Source organism: Rana temporaria, chromosome 11 (genome assembly GCF_905171775.1).
Source record: "Rana temporaria chromosome 11, aRanTem1.1, whole genome shotgun sequence".
NCBI lineage: Eukaryota > Metazoa > Chordata > Amphibia > Anura > Ranidae > Rana > Rana temporaria.
Window position 1 is genome coordinate 29,429,634 of NC_053499.1, and position 21,214 is coordinate 29,450,847.

General features: G+C 41.5%; 1 protein-coding gene across 4 annotated transcripts in view; it reads right to left on the bottom strand.

The window, feature by feature from the left end:
* Window positions 1–21,214, bottom strand: part of KIAA1549L (KIAA1549 like) — a 204,009-nt gene that overhangs the window by 27,706 nt on the left and 155,089 nt on the right. For 3 of the 4 annotated variants that reach the window (XM_040328288.1, XM_040328287.1, XM_040328290.1), the window contains 2 exons: window positions 11,798–11,930; window positions 231–575 (listed from right to left, as the gene is read on the bottom strand). In XM_040328288.1, the coding sequence (XP_040184222.1) occupies window positions 231–575; window positions 11,798–11,930 (478 nt within the window). The remainder of the gene's footprint in view (window positions 1–230; window positions 576–11,797; window positions 11,931–21,214) is intronic. The other variant, XM_040328289.1, reaches the window with a different exon arrangement.

A 21,214-nucleotide genomic window follows, 5' to 3' on the forward strand; every position in this document is an offset into this window, starting at 1 on the left:
TGAGATTGGGATGCCATTAAAGTTCATGCGCGTGTAAAGGCAGGAATCCCAATACTTTTGGTAATATAGTGTGTGTGTGTGTATATATATAGAACAACTTTGCTACGAGCATATAACATTAGAACTGACTGGGGAGAGGGATAGAAAGTGAGTCTGATATTCTCAACATTTGCGTGATGCTTTATTCATGTATTAGGCAAGCAAAAAATGCAAGCTTCATACAATCTTACCGGTCTGGGAAGGCTATACTGATACATCTCAGGCCCATACGTTGGCACCCACTGCATCCGAGGTCGAGACATTGTGCCAGGAGCACTAGTGACAACTTCTGAATAGGGCATATGCTGCGCTGAAGCATATGGATCTGCTTGTCGCTTGGGTCCTCCGTGCCCCGCAGATGCCAGGCTGAACGCCTCTTCTAGCAGCATGTGCATCTGCTGCCTGACTTCATCAATCGAAGGCTGAGAGCTCAGCGTAGATGTCTCAGAATGACCTTTCCCTTGACGAGATTTAATATACGTTCTGGCTTGTTTTACCCGATCGATATTCGTTTCTTCAATAATTTCAGGTTCGGTCTAAGTAAGAAAAATGACACATATTATGCTGCAGTAGATTTAAATTATGACACCATTAAAGGCAAACTCCACTTTTGCTGAAAAAATGTATATGGCATAAATAACTGATACACCAGTCATTCTGTAATTTGATATTGTAATTTAAATTTACAAAAAAAAAAATCAAATGTTGCAATATATTTTAAACCTGGAGGCTTATGCCTCGTACACACGTCCGGGTTTCCCGACTGGAAAACTGCGAGGAGAGCTTTTGGTCGGGAATCCCGGCCGTGTGTATGCTCCTAGCAGTTTTTCCGACGGGAAAACTGGCCAAAAACCGCCGGACAAAAAAAGAGAACCAGCTCTCTTTTTTCCCACCGGGATTCCCGGCAGACCTTTTCCCGGAAGTTTTTGGCAGTTTTCCTATGGGAAAAACTGCGAAGGAGCACACAGTCGGGATTCCCGACCAAAGCACTCATCGGAGTTTTCCCAACGGGAAAACCTCTTGTGTGTACAGGGGAAAAGTTACCGAGCAGGTTCTCGGTTTTCTCACCGGGATTTCCGACGGATCATTTCCCGTCGTGTGTACGAGGCATTAGAATGAACTGAGAGGGTTTTTTTTAAAAAGGTGTTTATTTTTGGTTTGCATAAAGTTTACATGGATGTAGCAAACTGCCAGGACACACATGAAAAAGCTGACTGATTTCACCCTAAAGCTGAACTCCAGGATCATGAAACATCCTTAATAACTGATCGTTTAGGTCTAGGGGACTTAGTAAATCAATTTTACTTAGCCAGCCCTCCGCTACTGCAGGCTCCTCCACACTGCTAGATGAGTCCCTGCAGCCTCTTCCCATTTGCACTTCGGTGGTCTGACCTCATTAAGACTAATGAGTGGTCCATACGCTAAGGAACAGTCCACCATTGGAGCACAAGGTGCAGCCATTTGCTGGGGGATTTGAGGATCAGGGTAAGTAAAACTGCTTTTATTGTCCCTTAGACCAGTAAGTCTCAACCACTGGGCCATATACTGCTGCCAGGCTGCAGCCTCCCTCCCAGTGGACTTCCAGAAAGCTGCATATCTCCTAATCTCCAACAGTGTCTTCCAGCTACCATAGGGCCCTCCAACCTTTCATAGTGGACTGCAGTGCCCCTCAGCTCCAATAATGCCCCCTAACCGCCCATAACGAGAAGTAATGACCACGTCATCCATAAACTCGACTCAAGCCTTTGTATACTTTATTATTTTATGCAATTGATGGTGATGTATGTGCCAATATTTTTTACTATGTATTAATAAACTTTATATTTTTGTACCTAATTAACCTAGTATCTGAGTTTGCCCTTAAAATTCCAAAGTACTCTCCAATCTCCAACCTTGCACAGAGCCAATCAGCCCTCTGCAGTGCCCCCCAGTCTTCTGCACAGCCTCCAGCCCCCCCGTAGTGTCCCCAATCTCCAACAGTATCCCACACTACCCTCAAACTTTGCACAGTGCTCCATCCCTTGCAGCTTCCTGCAATGTCCCACACAGTGCCCTTGCAAAATCCCTAGCTTCCTGGAAAGACCACCAGCCCTCTCCAGAGACCCATACACCACAGTTTCTTTCAGCCCCCTCCAGAAACCTCATTCCCTACAGAGCCACTAATGCCTAGTACACACGATTGGAAAATTGGATGAAAAATACGGCATTCAAAGTGATGCCTGGTACACACTATCGGCATTTCCGATTGAAAAAGTCAGACGGACTTTTTTCATCGGATATTCCGATCGTGTGTAGCCCCATCGGAGTTCTTTCATCGGAAATTCCGATGAATTCCATCGGAGTTTAGATATAGAACAGATGAGATTTGGCCGGGCCAAAGCCTGAACGCGGCATCATTGTCCAATAATCTAATCGTTAGTACACAGTTAATGTGAAATTATCCGAAGGGACAAACACGACAAAGTTTCTTGTACGACGACAGAGCAAATGATTTTTGTTTAATTAGTACATTATTCATCTGAAAAAAAAATAAGAAGACCAACACCATGCAAGCTCAGAAACGTCAGAATACATTACAATACAATACAACACAGTACATCACTTGCGAAGTTGTATTCTGTCATACAAGAATTTTTCCAACTTTAGTAAGTACACAACAATAAATCTACGGGTAAACAGAAACCACTTTAAATGCTTACACAAGGATATATTAATTCAACACAAATCAGCTACCAGATACTGTACATAAACATCTTTTTGAAGTAGATATATAACAAGGACAGAGGCTGTAGGCAGAACAATTTCAGTTCCACTAGATTTTAGTTAGGGGTATCAGAGTAAAGGGGGCTGAATACAAATGCACGTCACACTATTCAGATATTTGTAAAAAAAAAATTGAAAAACATATATCATTTTCCTTCCACTTCACAATTATGTGGCACTTTGTGTTGGTCTATCACGTAAAATTCCAATAAAATACATTTGCTTTTTTGGTTGTAACATGACAAAATGTGGAAAATTTCAAGACGTGTGAAATACTTTTTCAAGGCACTGCAATTACATTTCTGTCAGCCAGTGAAATGTTGCCATTTCACTGCTGTCTGGTGGCTGCAAGATTTCCACACTTGTGTAGAATACCAGCTCCCCTTCTACCTGCTATGGTTTCGCCCACCAGTTCATACATCGCTACAGGAAGTATGAGCCAGCCGGAAGAACCACGGCATGCGGCAGGGGAGATGGTATTCCATGCATCTAAAATGTAGAATACTTGCAGCAGGTAGGAAGCAGCAGTGATATTTAAAGTGGTTGGAAACCCTTTACAACCACTTTAAACTACAGGCAAGCCTATTATTAGGCTTACCTGTAGCTGCACTGGATATCTCCTAAACCTGCATGGTTTAGGAGATATCTCTGTATTTGCATGTGCCAACGTCATGCGGCACATGCGCACTTAAGCCCAGGGATGGACTGGCCATTGGGACTACAGGGAGTTTCCCAGTGGGCCGATGGCTCAGTGGGCCGGCTTCAGTGACAGCGGACCGCCGCCCCCTCCGCTCCTCTGTCTCTCCCTTCCCGCAGCGCTTACCTGGGGGGGACAGAGAAGCATGGGGGAGGGGACAGATGGCTGACTCAACAGCTATGGCCTGGGAGTTTCTCACTTCTGCCTAATCTTGTCCCATAAGGGGGAGCACCGAACTGATTCTTTGCCCCGGGTGAAATAATGTCTAGCTTCCCCACTGGTACTGCCGATAAGAGTACCAGTATCTAATAAAGTAGAACGGCTAGTGGCTAGTGAAGGGGGAGAGGGGGTTTGGGTGGCCGGGGGGGGGGGGGGGTGCGGGAGTTGTCCGGACGCCATGGGAGAGACGTGTCAAAGTGGGCCAGTCTGGGTGAAGTCCAGGGCCAAATTTTTGTCCCAGTCCAGCCCTGCTTAAGCCAAATGAAGCAATAGCACGTACGTGCCGTTGCTTCAGTTGTACTGAGCCGTTCCCGCGCATGCACGGGAGTGACGTCATCGCGGCTCCGGTCAATCACAGCACCGGAGCAGGACATCTATTCCGAAAATAACCCCTGGGATAGATGTCGCCGGCCAGAGGGGGAGACGACGACGGCTGCTGGGGCTTCGTTGTCGGGTAAGTAATTCATAATGAGTTAGTATGCATACTAGCTCATTGTGCCTTTATCTTGCAGGTTGTTTTTTTGTTTTTTTTTCAGGAGGGTTTACAACCACTTTAACACAGCTTTAAAAACAAAGCTTGATAATATCCTGTGGTAGTGTCATTATTTATTTACCTATAATACTGTTATCTTCTCACAGCGCCTATCCATAATCTGACTATAACAAGTTGAATGTTGCTTAGAGGAAAGGGATTACTGTGACATCATAGGATATACAGAAATGTTATCCATAGTCAAAACTGGTTAATATTAAACATGGTGGTTCTCTGCTGGGCACAATTATTTATGAAAAAACTTCCCGTTCCTTTAGGTCCACTAATGATTAGAACTTGTATTGAATAATCCTACAAAGCAGATGAATTCCCCTGGGCTTTGGCGTGGAACAGGACACACAAGAAAATGAACATATGACGATATCAACTGTTGCAGATGCCACTAATGGGTTAAACTCTTATTCACTCTCGGGCCGTCTGCGGCTTTTCTCCACCACACATTGATTTTTTTTTTTCCACAGGGAAATTATCAAGCGACAGTTTTGACAATCACTGCATTTCAATGAGGATTTATAGTAGTCTGTTCATTTTTCCTGTCTTGTCATTTCAGTATGACAGCTACAGCAAGTTCATATACATATGGCAATAAAAAATACACCTAATCATAAATTGTTTGCTGAATCCTATTTTACACTACCTACCTATTGCTCCCTGGAGTCAGATTTTGTGCTGCACAGGTGCTAGATCAGCATCTATAGAAGGGTGAAGCTCAAACCATGATCCACCATCACACTCTACATCAGGGCTATTTATTCTTCATTTTTTTACAAGCACAGTTTTTTTCTTCATTTTATATGTTATATGTTTTCCATCGGAAATTCCGACCGTGTGTATGCCCATCTGAGTTTTTCCATCGGATATTCCGAGGAATTCGGTCGAAGTTTACATAGAGAACAATGCGGTAGATTCACATACCTTTTGCGGCGGCGTATCTCCAGATACCCCGCTGTAATTTGAATTCCGAGCCCGCGTAGCCTTACGCCGATTCACAAAGGCAGTTAAGCTGAAAAAATAGGCTTCCTCCACCGACGTAACTTGATTGCGGCGGCGTAGAATTGTGTGCAATATAACTTTGTCGGCGTAGAATATGCTAATTTCCTAGATATGCCGATTCACAAACGTACGTGCGCCCGGCATTCGTTTTTTACGTCGTTTGCGTTAAGGCTTTTTCGGCATAAGGCTGCTCCTGCTATTAGGAGGCGCAGCCAATGTTAAGTATGGACGTCGCTCCCGCTTCGAAATTTGAATTATTTACGTCGTTTGCGTAAGTAGTTCGCGAATAGGGCTGGACGTAATTTACGTTCACGTCGAAACCAATACGTCGTTACGCCGTACTTGGAAGCAATGCACACTGGGATATGTACACGGACGGCGCATTCGCCGTTCGTAAATCACGTCAGGTCATCACATATTACCATAAAACATGCCCCCCCTTCCCCATTTGAATGACGCACGCTTACGCCGGCCCCATTTACGCTATGCCGCCGCGACTTACGGAGCAAGTGCTTTGTGAATACTGCACTTGCTCCTGTAAGTTGCGGAGGCGTAGCGTAAATACACTACGCTGTGCCGCCGTAACTTATAGCGTAGCTACCTGAATCTACCCCAATGTTCTCTTTTCATCCGATGGAATTCCTTCGAAATTACGATGTGAGTCTGGTCGGGCTAAGTGAGGAGTGAGACGTGAGGTGAGGAGTACAAAGACAAGTGTATCTTGCCTACAGTTAAGCATGGTGGTGGGAGTGTCATGGTCTGGGGCTGCATGAGTGCTGCCGCCACTGGGGAGATACAGTTCATTGAGTGAACCATGAATGCCAACATGTACTGTGACATACTGAAGCAGAGCATGATCCCCTCCCTTCGGGGACTGGGCCGCAGGGCAGTATTCCAACATGATAACGACCCAAAACACACCTCCAAGACAACCACTGCCTTGCTAAAGAAGCTGAGGGTAAAGGTGATGGGCTGGCCAAGAATGTCTCCAGACCTAAACCCTATTAAGCATATGTGGGGCATCCTCAAATGAAAAGTATAGGAGTGAAAGGTCTCTAACATCCAGCTCCGTGATGTCGTCATGGAGGAGTGGAAGAGGACTCAAGTGACAACCTGTGAAGCTCTGGTGAACTCCATGCCCAAGAGGGTTAAGGCAGTGCTGGAAAATAATGGTGGCCACAAAATTTTGACACTTTGAGCCCAGTTTGGACATTTTCACTTAGGGGTGTACTCACTTTTGTTGCCCGCGGTTTAGACATTAATGGCTGTGCCCCTGGACAAAGTATGTTATTACGAAACGGACGTAGGGCAGAGCGGCGCACGGACGTCACCTCGACGATCCACACGATCACCCAGTAGGACGGGTGTCTGGATTCTGTGTACCGGCCGGCACACCAGATTCAAGGCCTATTTCTTTTTGCTACATTGTAAGTGTAACATCAACTTTTTTAATACAATTTTATACGTTTAATGCGCTATGTGGAGCTATTATTATCTCTTGCATGTCGGGTGCATATGCTGATGACCCATGAGACCAATGAGATTCATTGTTTAAAGATTGGTTGCTTGGCTGGTATACTTTAATCCAACAACAATACATGCTGTTTACTCCCTTCATCTGTAAGGTATAAACTGCCCTATCTCTGCAATTCCCAGGACTCCAATATTAATAAGCATCAGCCTGACCTACTTCCTCTGGAAAGAAGAGTAACAATGGATAAAACTTTCATAAGATCCATGAACACCCAAATCTGTAATAAATCATTTAAATCTCTACACAAGTCATCATTAAGCAGCTTTATCTGGGCTTCTTTTTTAAACCGATGTGGAAAGTATGTTTGCAGGAACAATTGGGCTTATTTGGCACAGTGATGCAATGTGCACGGGCTAAAAGTAGCCATTAATGCAACCAATCCAAGATAACAAATTTGGACAAATCTCCTCTGCTGGCTATTGTATTCTGATTGGGTACTGCCTAACTATGTCACAGTGTGCAAATAGTGACTGCAGCTGATTGGCTACAGTCAATGTTCAGCTGACAATGTTCGAAATTGGTCAAAGGCAATTGTTGCAGCAAGGACACCCACATATCAGATTTCAACTAGACATGTGCACAACAAAAATGTTCATATTTTTTTGTTCCGTTTCGTCTCGTTCCGTAGATTCGTAAAGATTCGTAATTTCGTAAGATTCAAGTTTTCCTATTCGGACCCGTTCGTATTTCATAAGATGCAAGTTTTCCTATTCGGACCTGTTCGTATTTCGTAAGACGCAAGTTTTCCTATTCGGACTCGTTCGTATTTTCGTAACAGTTTTATTTTCGTTTATACTGAATGATTCGTAATTATGTCTAATTTATATTAGTTGATTCGAAATTTGTAATTTTGTTAAGATAATAATTTTCGTTTAATGGATTCGTAATTTTGTACTTTCGTAAATACATAGCAACACGCGGCTAATCCATATTAAGATATACTTTCTCTTAAGCCCCGTACACACAGTCGGACTTTTTGCCAATAAACATCAAAATTAGCGTTTTCCAAAAAATCCGACCGTGTGTACGCTCTATCGGACAAACTTTTTCGGTTTCAAAAGTCCGGCCAACTCCCTTCAGACAAAAATCCATGGAAAAGTTTGTTTGAAGTCCGATCGTGTGTACGAGGCTTTACACTGTACAATGTGACTCAGCACAAAAGCGATAAGCTGATTGGCTAAGATATTAAGTAAGATAATCACTCACTAACTACACTGCCCAGTGCCCAATCGAAAGAACGATACAAGTACACAAATTTACGAACAGACAAAGAAACGGATTTACAAAACATACAAATGAAAATACGAACATACGAATGAAAATACGAACAGACAAAGGATTTAAAATACGGAATGCAAATCGTTCGTTATAGATGTCATTTTCGTTCTTTTGCCTTTTCGGTGTTTCGTATTTTAGTAAGATTGTCCAATGATACGTTCGTATTTTCACTTGTTCGTTATTTTGCTTATTCGTAATTCTGTAATTTTCGTATTTTGGTTCTTTCAGCTTTTCGGATGTTCGAATTGATCCGAATGTACGAATAATAACGAATTCGTACGAAAATCCATTCGTTACGAACGGGAACGCACATGTCTAATTTCAACTGATTCATCAGGAGACCACCGAAATTCAAAGATACCGGTCAGGATTCATCTCTTTGCACATATAACTTCAGGAAATGGAAATATAATTTGATGCTATAGGAACGTTGGCTGTTACATAGTTAGTCTGCTTGAAAAAAGACACAAGTCCATCCAGTTTTACCCACAAGAGGGAAAAAAAACACACACACACACACACACACACACACAAATAGAAAGCCTCCATATACACAATCCTATACCCACAGTTGATCCAGAGGAAGGCAAAAAATAGGAGGATCCTTCCTGATCCTACAAATGGCAATCAGATATTCCATGAATGAACTTTACCAGGCCTTTTTTAAACCAATCTACTGAGCTAGCCAGAAACAGATCTTGGGGGATCTTTCCACCTTCCAGACATAAAGCATGCCCCCTTATCTTCTCTATTGATCTTATAGTGAATAACTCTACACCAAGTTTACTATATGGACCACTTATATATTTGTACATGTTGATCATACCCCCCCTAATCTCCTCTTCTCAAGCGAGAATACATTCAGTTCAGCTAATCGTTCCTCATAGCCAAGTTCCTCCATGCCTCTTATCAGTTTGGTTGCCCTTCTCTGCACTTTCTGCCTTTTTTTTGCCTCTTTCTGACTTTCTATCCATTTTTTAAACTAATGCCCAAAACTGAACTGCATTATTCAGATGAGGTCTTACTAATGATTTGAACAGGGGCAACATTATATCTCTCTCTCTGGAGTCCATACCTCTTTCTAATACAAGAAAGGACTTTGCTTGCATTGGAAACCGCAGCTTGGTATTTCATGCTATTATTAAGCCTAAGTGTCGGACACTAAAGCCTCGTACACACGATCGGATATCTGATGGAATCTAATCCGATTAATTTTTTCGTCGGATATCAGTCAAAAATCCGACCGTGACAAAACGCTGTTACGTACAACACTACGACGAGCCGAAAAAAATGAAGTTCAATGCTTCCGAGCATGCGTCGACTTGATTCTGAGCATGCGTGGATTTTTCTCTGATGGAGTTCCACACAGACAATCAGATTTTTCTATCGTTTTTTTATCCATAGGAAAAATATAAAACATGTTCTATTTTTTAACACTGATGGAAAAAAAACGATGGGGCCCACACACGATCGGTTTGTCTGATGAAAACAGTCCATCCGGCTTTAGGGATTGATTTACTAAAATCTGTTGCCGTTCTGCACAGAAACCAATGAGCTTCCAGTTTCATTGTCAAAACTTCATTGAACAAGCTGAAGTTAGAAGCTGGTTGGCTATCATACACAGCTGCACCAGGGTTAGCACTCTCCAGTTTTACAGTATGGTGACTGTAACAGAAGGAGCTGGAACGCATAAAGATGGTTGTTGGTTGGGAATACCCAAAACTACCATGTGGACAGAACCAGTTGGGAATTATAGCAGGGAGCTCTTGCTTCTAAGGTATCCGAAATCTTTAGGAAGCTAGGGGCAGACTAGGGACACTAGATCCCACTTTTGAGAGAAATATCACTGTAACGGAATGACCCATGACACCCAGAGACTTTTGGAGGATGGGGGGTACTCCTGTGCCAGCGTCACTAATGACTCTTGGGTCTAGGGTCACCCTGTGTCCCTTTTGGGCATAGGGTGACTGGGAAATATTAATTATAAATTACATGAGATGTGACTGATAACTGATAATTCATATTGCAGGATATCTTGAGATATTCAAGGGATTTCATGCTGACCCACAACCGGTCAATAATGACTCATTCCTCTGTGTAGCACAGGCTGTTGAGATGGTAATTCAGTCTGGACTGGGATGAGGTGGATTTGAGCTTGGTAGACAGCCTGGCTTCTGGATCTCTCATTATGTATGCTAAATACTGTTTTGTGTGTGGAATGTGACTTGTCAAGCTGTGGTAATTACCTCCTCTAATGCGGAGACAGGCTGTCTGGAATGTTTAGTAATTAGCCCATCTGAAGGTGTATTGAAGCCCCCCCAGTGTGTGATGTGTGGGTGGAGAGTTTGATTGTTCCTGTGATTACTTAAACATGCCTTGTAAACTGTATATAAACCTGAAGGCTAACCAATAAAAGTGTTCATACATTTTGACTCAGAGAACGGAGCTTGTCTAGTTATTTCTGGGGAAATGGGATGTCTGATGTCTGCTAGATTGTGGAGTGTCAGATAAGCTGTCGTGGTTGATGGAAGGGATATCGTAAATGGTGGTGACCGTTACAATCACCTTTTGCCAACCTTCTTGGTACAAGAGTTCAAGTACTGCATTTTAAGTTCCCATGGCCCAAACTTAAAGCCCAAATTAACTCTCAATTTAAAGTGCAACTAAAGACACATTTTTTATTTATTTTTTCATTTTGGATAGAGTGGAGAGGGATTACAACACCTGTCTGTGCCCTCGTTAGAGAGATTCGCTCTATTTATTTGTCCACAAAGGTCTTTGAAAAGCTGCCAAGAATATTCCCCATAATTTGTCTAATATGTTTATTTCTTATGATCGTCAGCTCCATCTAGTGGCCATAATGCGATATAAATACCTCAATTAGGAAAATACAGCATTATGGCCACTTGTTGGAGCTGATCAATCATAGAAAAAAAAACATATTAAACAAAACACAGCGATTATTTGTGACAGCTGTATAAACGGTTGTGACATTTACACAAATTCTTTTTACAAAAGACTCTACAACATATGGAAAAAATCCTGTTATTAAAAAAAAAAAAAAATTCCATCTTCATATTAGTCAAAAAAGAAATCAATTTTCCTAAATGCGTCAGTATTCTGAGGCTTCTTTCCACCATCCTCCGCAGTCTGATTAATGAAAATGTCAGCTAAGGCCAGACTTATCTACAGTGAAAAAAAGATGGAAAGTGCAAAAGCACTGATGAATCATTGCGATCGCAGATCTTTTCATATAGCGCCAGGACGAGATAATAAACTCACATTAACTATGATTGTAATGGGAGAGTATGCCTGACAATGATTCATGCATTGAGTCCAATTACTGCCCTGTTACCAAGAGGACAGAAACCCTGCATGGCTTAACGAGGAAATTGTAGGAGCAGCTGGTCATTGTACTTATCCTAACATGCCGAAATTGACGCCACACAGGTTCGGGGGGGCCTATGTGCAGGAGCACTAAAACTGTACCACCAGCAGCGGGCGTTCTGCAGGCAGCCTTGCATATGTACTTACAGCTGTGGCAATTGGTGGATCTCCATCAAACATGGACCATGGATTTTTCCACCATGAGGACAATTTTGTGAGATGCGAGATTCATTCAAGTAAAACTTTTCAGCAAACAAAAATTAATGAGCTCCACTAGTGTTGTAATATTATATATACTAAAACATTAAATTCTTATGAACAACATAAAACTCACATCATAGCCACTGTTCCGAATTCCACGTCGTGGTCGTTCCCGAGTTACAAGAAGATCCATTTCAGTCTCTCCTGGGCTTGGACTGTTCAGAGACTGCCGACTCCTATATGGATGATTCTTTAATGAAGGTTGCCTAAAAATAAGAAAAAATTGTTATAGCATGAGTAAAGTTAAAAAAAGTGTTAACTTTTCCCTGAGCCACGGAGCATTAGCCAGGGTTCTGAAGAGGCCTACAAACATACAAATCCAACTATAAACAGCAAACATTCTCTAATGTATGTGGCAGTTTAAACCGGATCAGTACTTTAATGTACTGTAGACCCTGGGCAGGCATCAGAAATTTGGGGGCCCCTTACACAGCTTTAAGCCCCCCCCGGCCTGACCACCAACATTCCCCAGGGCCCGCCCACTGGCCATTTCACAAAATCCACCCACTGGCCACTGAGTCCTTTGGTGCATCCACTTTTATTTTAACACTCGTACAACTTAATATATGAAAATGAACCCAATCCAGCAAGGAGATGGCCCCATATATTCATTAACCACTTGACAACTGGGCACTTAAAACCCCTTAATAACCAGACCAATTTTCAGCTTTCAGTGCTCTCACATTTTGAATGACAATTACTCAGTCATACAACACTGTACCCAAATGAAATTTTCGTCCTTTTTTTCACACAAATAGAGCTTTCTTTTGGTGGTATTTAATCACCGTTGGTTTATTTATTTTTTGCGCTATAAGAGAAAAAAGACTGAAAATTCTGTAAAAAAAAAATGTCTTCGTTTCATACTCTGTCCTACTGACACCGTCCACTTCCCTACTGACACCATCCACTGCCCTACTGACACCGTCCACTGCCCAACTGACACCGTCCACTGCCCAACTGACACCAACCTCTTCCCCACTTTCTGTGTAGACTGTTGACATGTTAAATGAGGCTGGCTCTTGAAAGGCCTTTCATTGTGTGATAACACTGTTTAAAGCCTATTGATGCTCAGGTGTGAATACCTTCCTGTCGGAGACAGACCGTCTGTCTAAAGATGTGGATTGAGGGGAAATCATTGTGTGATGGTGTTTTGTTGAATTCTGTTAATGAAGGAATGTGACTTCTCAGGTGGAGTGATTAGGTCATGTTAATTATAGACTGGCGCCGAAATGTCTGGAATGTTTAGCAATTAGCCCATCTGAAGGTGTATTGAAGCCCCCCCCCCCCAGGGTGTGATGGGTGGGTGGAGAGTTTGATTGTTCCTGTGATCACTGAAACATGCCTTGAAAACTGTATATAAACTTGAGAGCGAACCATTAAAAGTGTTCATACATTTTGAAGCAGAGAATAGAGCAGTCAAAACCAGGTACCCGCTCCCCCCCCCCCCTAATGGTGCCAAATGTGGCAGTGGAGGGAGGGAGGAGGCAGATAAGCGGAAGTTTGGGTTTTGAGTGGAGCTCCGCTTTAAGGAGGCCTCCATCCATTCCATGCAGAAAACATAAGATAATTTAGCTATGAACAGAGAAGTGGAGGGGGTGTTCCAAATTAATCCACTGATAAAGAATAGCTTTCCGTGCCACAAGGGACATAACAATAAGAAGTTGTTTACATACTTTTTTTTTGCTTTTTTTTTTATGATTCACTTTAAGTCACTTTAAGTACTGGAACTCTGTAGAGGCCATATATTTGTTTTACCTATGTAAGCAGTATTCGTTTAATGAACCTATTACCAGTTCCTAAGCAAACTTACAATAGGCAGTATTGTTCTTTGTCAGTGTGTCTTAATTCATATTGACAGGTTAATTAGCTGTTCAGTCTATGTGGACATTTATATAGCTCATGGACAGCTGCCTGCATATTGTCAGGGACTGACAAACCCGAGCACAGATAATTTAAGCGTGTTCCTGGTATGAAACGCTATTTACAGAAGCAGCAAAAAGAAAACATTTACATTGGTGTTGTGAACAACAATGTAAGCCACCCAAGGCATTCACTTTAAACATTTAAAGCTGAACTGCAGAAAACAAAAACTTTTATCTAAATATATTTATCATGAATAGCCTCAAAAGGATATAAATCCACTTAGCATGCACTAAATGCCTTTGCAAGCCCAGATATTATCTTATAAAATAGTTGTGACATCATCACTGTGCTGTACATAGCCTGTGCAGAGAGCAGAGCTGTGGGAGGGACCCAACAGGTCCTCTTACTAAAAGACATGTGCACACTGAAATATTTTGTTTCGGAATTTTGTTTTCGTCCAAAAAATACATTTATTTAGTTACTCCTGAAATTCGTTTTTATTTATTTTGTTTCGTTAAAAAATGCTTTCGTCCGAAAATCCGAATGAATTAAGGTCGAATATGTCATTGAATGCTTATGGTGTCTGTCGAATGTTCTAAGAAGATTTGATGAAGCAGCTAAACTGTACGACGCCACAATTGTACATTTCCGGTTGAATGTTCCGCCTACAAGCTATAGAAGAATTCTAATGTTGTATGACAGTAGTAATAATTATATTTATAAATTATTATTACTACTAGTCAACCAACAGTCGAATTCTTCTATAGTCTATGGGCCGAGCATTTGACCGGAAATGTACGATTGCGGCGTCGTACAGTTTAGCTGCTTGTCGAATCTTCTTAGAACATTCGACAGACACCATAAGCCTTCAATGACAGATTCAACGTTTGTATGTTTTTCTCTGCTTGGTTGAATCTTCGTTGTTCATGTTGAATGGTCTACCCCAACACTGTCTCTATAATGTTAAATCTTTTCTCTCTATGTCGAATCTTTCTTCTCTATGTAGAATAATCTTGGACTAATAGAGTTAGGTTAGGCACATTCGACCGCAGATTCGATAGACACAGATTGCCATTGTAAGCGTCATGTCGAATCTCCTATCTATATCGAACTGTTGTTGCAACGAAAACAAAAATAAAGCATTTTTAATGTCAGTTTATTCGGATTTCGGATTCTGTGTGTTCGTTTGTTAAAACGATAATGAAAATACCCGAAATTCAGACAAAAATGCATTCAGACGAAAACGAATGCACATGTCTACTTACTACAGGCTGCCTGTCGGAGAACTACAAGGGGGCGGGTAGAGAAATGAAAAGTGATGGGTCTTCATTAAAGAAAGTACAGAGACACCAAGGGTCTATTTTTTGTAAAAGTTCGCTAGATGAATTTCACAAGCATTCATACAGTCCCCGTATTTTGTCTAATGTTTATTTCCAATGATCATCAGCTCCATCTAGTGGCCATAATGTGGCATTTTCCTAATTGATGGATTTCAGGAAAATACTACATTATGACCACTAAATGGGGCTGACGAAATAAACATATTAGTCAAAGTAGGGGGATAATTCATGCCAGCTTCCCAGATAGCAAGCAAATGTACATGTTTGATAATGACTTGCTAAGCTATTGCTAGACTTGCCAGGCTTCACAAGTTTGTTGCACAATTGCAGCAAGTCTGCATTGCATGACTCCAGATCAACTTTCTCTGCAAATATTCTGCAAGTCTGCTGCAAGTTCTGGTTCAGTTATGTAGTGCAATAGCCATCCCACCACAGGGGGTCACTGTGGCTGAATTTTCATGCTGTAGATTTGCAGAGCTCTTGCTGTAGACTCACCACTGCAACTTTGCTCTTGCTAGAGACTTGCCACGCAAATTTTCTACAAATTGGAAAAGTGTCAACTAGAACTTGTGCTTCTAGAGCTCTGCAAGTGTACAACTTGTCAGTGAAAATGTGCAGTAAGCAAACCCCTCTGGCGGTATTTCCGAGTCTGGCTCAGGGTGGAATTTCAGGACCAAAAGCGGTAAACCCGAGCCAGACTTGGGACCGCTTAGCAGAGTGATTATAGTTGTGATTAAAGTTGCCACTAAAAGTTTCCACTACAGTTCTCAGATCAGCAGATGACCTTGATCAAGTGCACCTAAGTTGGCCCCCCAGCATTGCTACTCATCCCAACTCCCCGCCAGCACTGCCACTCATCCCATTTCCCCCACCAAGGAGTAAGAGAAGGAATAAAAATAGTGAATATATGGAAGGGAGAGGAAAAGAGGGGGAGGAACCAAGAAAAGGGGAGAGAAAGAATAAGAGAAATAACAAGAAAGGCGGCTAGAGAGAAAGGTGGGGGGACAAGAAATTAGGATAGAAAGAGATAAAAAGGAAAGAAGGGAGAACAAAAAGTGGAAGGGACTCAGGGAGCGCTAAATATCCATGGGTTAGGGGCGTAAATTACTTGTCTTGCCTTGGGTGCTGACCTCCCACGCTATGAAAATAATTTTACTGTTAGGGGTCCCCACAACTTGGGAAATTTTATCAAGGGGTCACAGCGCTAGAGAGGTTGAGAACCACTGATTTAGACAATCTTTGTTTAGCCCAGAGTTACTAATTTCACCCCGTCATACACAGTTGACCACTAGAAAAGGAGTATTACCAAATTAGGACATGAAATACGATAATACAAATATAGAACATCAAGTAGGAAAAAAGTAATTACTTGGAAATAACATTAAATAAAATTTTAAAGTTGCACTAAATGCACTAAACTTTCCCTCTGAAGGTGGAACCTTTGGCAATAAAACTACTGAGTTTAATTCTTGCAAATTAATAAAATTAATTTTCATCACAAAATACACCACCGAGCTTTGATGTAAACTCTATGATAACATGGGTAATTCAGTAGGCTTTAACAGTCCCCTGTGATCATTACTGACCTAATTGCAGAACGTTATATTATCTCTCTGACTATCTCTATGAGGTTTCTCATTAGCCCGTTTACAAGGAAGCATGTTAATCACCATTTCACACAGGCTTTGTGTTATGTTCGAATTTGATCATATTAAATGAAGTTCCACATCAGCGGGGGATAAAATACTCCGACAGTATTAGCCGCTAACATTTTAACACCTACTTCCAAGGTTTAAAGAGTTTTCCACTTTCTGTGAAGTTAAAAGTGATGGAGTCGTGTTCAGCCGCTGGGTCTCTATGGTAGTTATGTAGAGGTCATAGACTGGAAAGGATGCCAGCATAGAAGTAACTGTGATAGGTGACCGCTACGCGGCGGGCAGAGCTGGGATGCAGTCACAAGATTTGGGAGGGTTAGGAGGAGACTCTGAATATTACAGGACTGGTTTAAAGGAGAAGAAGGGCCAAAACTTTTTGGCCCTACTTCTCCTATGGGTCACAGGAGTTCAGTTCATTCTGCACTCCTGTGACCCATTTTCAGCTGACAGTGTGCTAAAGTCTGCTGTCGGCTGACGTCACAGAGCTTGTCCAGGAGCTGGATCTATCCCAACTTTACAGTTGTGATCCACCCAGAAGCCTGGACCAGCAGCTGGCTCAGCCTCACAGCAAGCTACTGGGAGACTGAGCCAGCAGCTCCGGCCCCCTCCACAGCCCAGCGCTCCAGTGATCACTGGAGGGGCAGAGCAGAGAGCCACTGATTGAGTCACAGATCTTTGCTCAAAGCAGAGGGGAGAACTGAGCAACCAGTGGTGTTTTATAACTCAGTTCTTATTGTAGAGGAAGAGGACAGAAACCCAAACTTCACTTTCAAGTGATATTGCTTTACAGTAAAACTAAGGGCAAGACTTTCTTTTTTTCATATTTCATAGAAGTGAACAGAGACCATGAAGGGGAGAGAGAGAGATAAATAGTAACTAAATAGAAAGAGGAAAAAACACATATAATTTAGAAGGGAATACTACAATTATAAATAAGAAGACACATATAAATATAACATCTTAAACACAAATTTTCTTTTTTTTGGGGTTTACCCCTCAATAAGGGAGGTAAACCTGAATCACAGATAAATAAATAAATATAAGAAGGCACAGAGGAACTATAATAAATATCACAAGTATATAGCACTAGGAATACATATATATAAATACATTCTTTATAGTCACAAACGCTTTCCTACGTTCTCCCCCCCCCCTTTTTTTTTTTTTTGGGAGGGGATCGGAAACCACCATATGGTTAACAAAGGTAGTATCGAGCTGCCTTTTAACCTGCCTAGCGGTATTCCCGAGTGTGGCTCGGGGTGAGATTTCTGTGCTATTATCGGTAACCCCGAGCCACACTCAGGATTCCCTCGCTGGATGCTGGAAGAGGTGAATAATATTGCACCCTTGTTTGACCAAAAAAAATCTGAGTTTTTGATTACATTATTTACTAAAATGTATTGAATAAAATTTATTGTTATTATTAAATTATTATTTGTTATTATTTATTATATTATAATTTATAATTTTGTGTTTCAAACTTTATCATACCCGGGATGTCTACTAGACTCTGGTTTGGACAGATTTAGGTGAGTTATTCCTAAGAATTACAGGCCTACAATACTTGACATGATTGTAGCCGTATTAGTGCAATTGTGATAGAGAAAATTGAGTACTATCCGTGATACTTTTTTTATTTGCACCAACTATCTATCTATCTATCTATCTATCTATCTATCTATCTATCTATCTATCTATCTATCTATCTATCTATCTATCTATCTATCTATCTATCTATCTATCTATCTCTACCACTCTTTCTGTTCAGTTTTTTTGTTTAATCTCTTCTTTATTAATTTTTTTCTTTACATATATATTATTTAACATATAACAGTACTGCTTGGACCTTGAAGAAGGGGTAACACCCCGAAAGCTTGTCCTGAAAAATTGTGTGTTAGTACAAATAAAAAAAGTATCACGGACAGTACTCAATTTTCTCTAGGCCTACAATACAAAACGCCAAATTTCCATGCAAAATAATAGTACCGCTTTCAGCACCTAAAATCTGAAAGAATCATACCGCCAGGGAGGTTAAGTGTTAAGGCATGTTAAATGTTATATGTTAAATAATATATATGTAAAGAAAAAAATTAATAAAGAAGAGATTAAACAAAAAAACTGAACAGAAAGAGTGGTAGAGATAGATAGATAGATAGATAGATGGATAGATGGATGAATAGATAGATGATAGATAGATAGATAGATAGATAGATAGATAGATAGATAGATAGATAGATAGATAGATAGATAGATAGATAGATAGATAGATGGATGGATGGATAGATGGATGGATAGATGGATGAATGGATAGATGGATAGATAGATAGATAGATAGATAGATAGATAGATAGATAGATAGATAGATAGATAGATAGATAGATAGATAGATAGATAGATAGATAGATAGATAGATAGATTTGAACAAAGAATGCAAATTAGATTGAGAGATAAATAGATAACTGTACAGGGATGTAGATAGATGGATAACAACCCAACATTTACATTGCAGCATGAGTTATCATTTTACAATGACTTCTCCCCATCCACCCACATGCAGTTTAATTTCTCTGTATTCCATCAAGCAGATTTTACGGGCAGGACTGAATTTTGCTCCAGATCCCCACACCGGATGATTTACACTTTTTAATCGTTCACCCTTTACTGCTTTCAGTCGTAGCAGCACTGCAGAGAATAATGCGATTCCTTCTAGAGCGGCCCCATCCTGATAATTCATTACACAGTCAATAACTCCCCTTTGCAACTGCGTCTTAACAGTCACCCAAACCCAAATGTATTTATTTCCTATTCAATGATAAACAACCTCCGGCTTCTAACTAGTTTTATTGACTGTGAAATAGAATGCAAATATTGTTGCTGGCGTTTTTTTATTTTTTTTTATTTATCCCAACAGTAATTATGTAATTTAATTATTACCGGTTTATGATCTATACTCTACAACATCCCTCAATATATACAGTATATCACAATGAACTTCAGTTTTTAGCCTGTTCTTCCTCCGCCTCGTTGCTGAAAATCATTACTTTAAATGTAATGTGAATTCAAAAAGAAATTTGGTAATTATTTGTAATAAAAACGGTTACAAACTGGTCAAATCTCTCCTGTTTAGTTGGCCACACCTCCCTCATTTTTTTTTACAAAGGATCTTATAACATTTCTCATTGAAGCTTGTATTTCAGGTACTGATCATCAACATGTTCACCATAAATCCTCTTGTGATTGTCTTATTTTAGGCATCATGCACATGGGCATTTTTGCATGTCTATGTGCATACAGCGTAAAATCCACCTGTCTTTGTGGCACCAATGAGCCTTAGTTTATTCCCCATTCTGCCCATAGGAATAAATTACAAAATATGCTGCACGTAGGCATATCTGTGCAAACGCCATACTTGCGTTTACATGCGCATGCATTAGGGTTGCAGCGATACTCCTTTTTAAGACCAAGTACAAGTACCAATACTTTTTTCAAGTACTCGCCGATACCGATTACCAATACGTTTTTTAATGTCTTTCTTAGTTTCTGTCAGAAAATTTTGTAAAGAGTACTTTTTTGCCTTCAATGATGTGCGCTAATGAGACTGCACCGATAGGCTGCACTGAGGGAGGCATTGATGGGGGGCCCTAATATGCAGCACTGGTGGGCACTGATAGGAGTTGGTGGCACTGATGAGGCAACACTAATGGGCTGGCACCAGGGCCCAAGTCCTGCGGGAACACGTGGGAACGGAGTTCCTGCACTTTTTTCACAGCAGGAACTCAGTTCCCTTTGCAGGACTAGAGCAGCCGAGCCTCCCGAGCCGATCCTTCACTAAGTGCCGATGCCCAGCTCGAGTCACTGTCAGGGGCAGGCGAACCTTAGTAATCCTTTGTGTTACTGGCCGCTTCCTGTATATGGATTCATCGGGTAGTGTGCGGGTATTCCGTCACTTCCTCGATGCCGCAATGTCTCCTGGGAGCTTTTGTCATTGTTCCCAGGAGACATTGCGAAGGTCTGCCGCGAGTTATCGCGGGATTTGGAAAGAACTTGCGGTTTAGTAATTATGCATATGAGCGTATCATTTTTTTTTTTTTTTGGTGGGGGAGTGGATCTTGGATGGGAGTTCCCACACTTTTTTCCCCAGGACTTGACCCCTGGCTGGCACTGATGAGGAGCCCCTAATATACAGCACTGATTAGGTGGCACTGATTATGCAGCACTGATGAGTACTGATAGGATTTGGTGGCACTGATGGACGATGATAGGTGGCACTGATTATGCAGCACTGATAGGTGGTGCTGGCACTGATGGCTGGCACTGATAGGTGGCACTGATAGACGGCACTAATGGGCACTGAAATGCAGGACTGATTGGCAATTGTTGGCCTGGCATAAAAAATAAATGAACGATGAGAAGAAAGAAAGGATTTTGCAATGCGTAATGCTGCGACTCCCATCTTGGTACACCTTGCACTCAGTAACCAGCAGCGGACATCTTGTTACACCAAGCTCATGCAGGCTGGGTGTAACAAGATGTCCACTGCTGGCTTACTGCGGCCGAGTGCAGGGTGTACCAAAATGGGCATTGGGATGTTCCACCTCTGACGGAGACATCGAACATCACTTCCTTTACAAT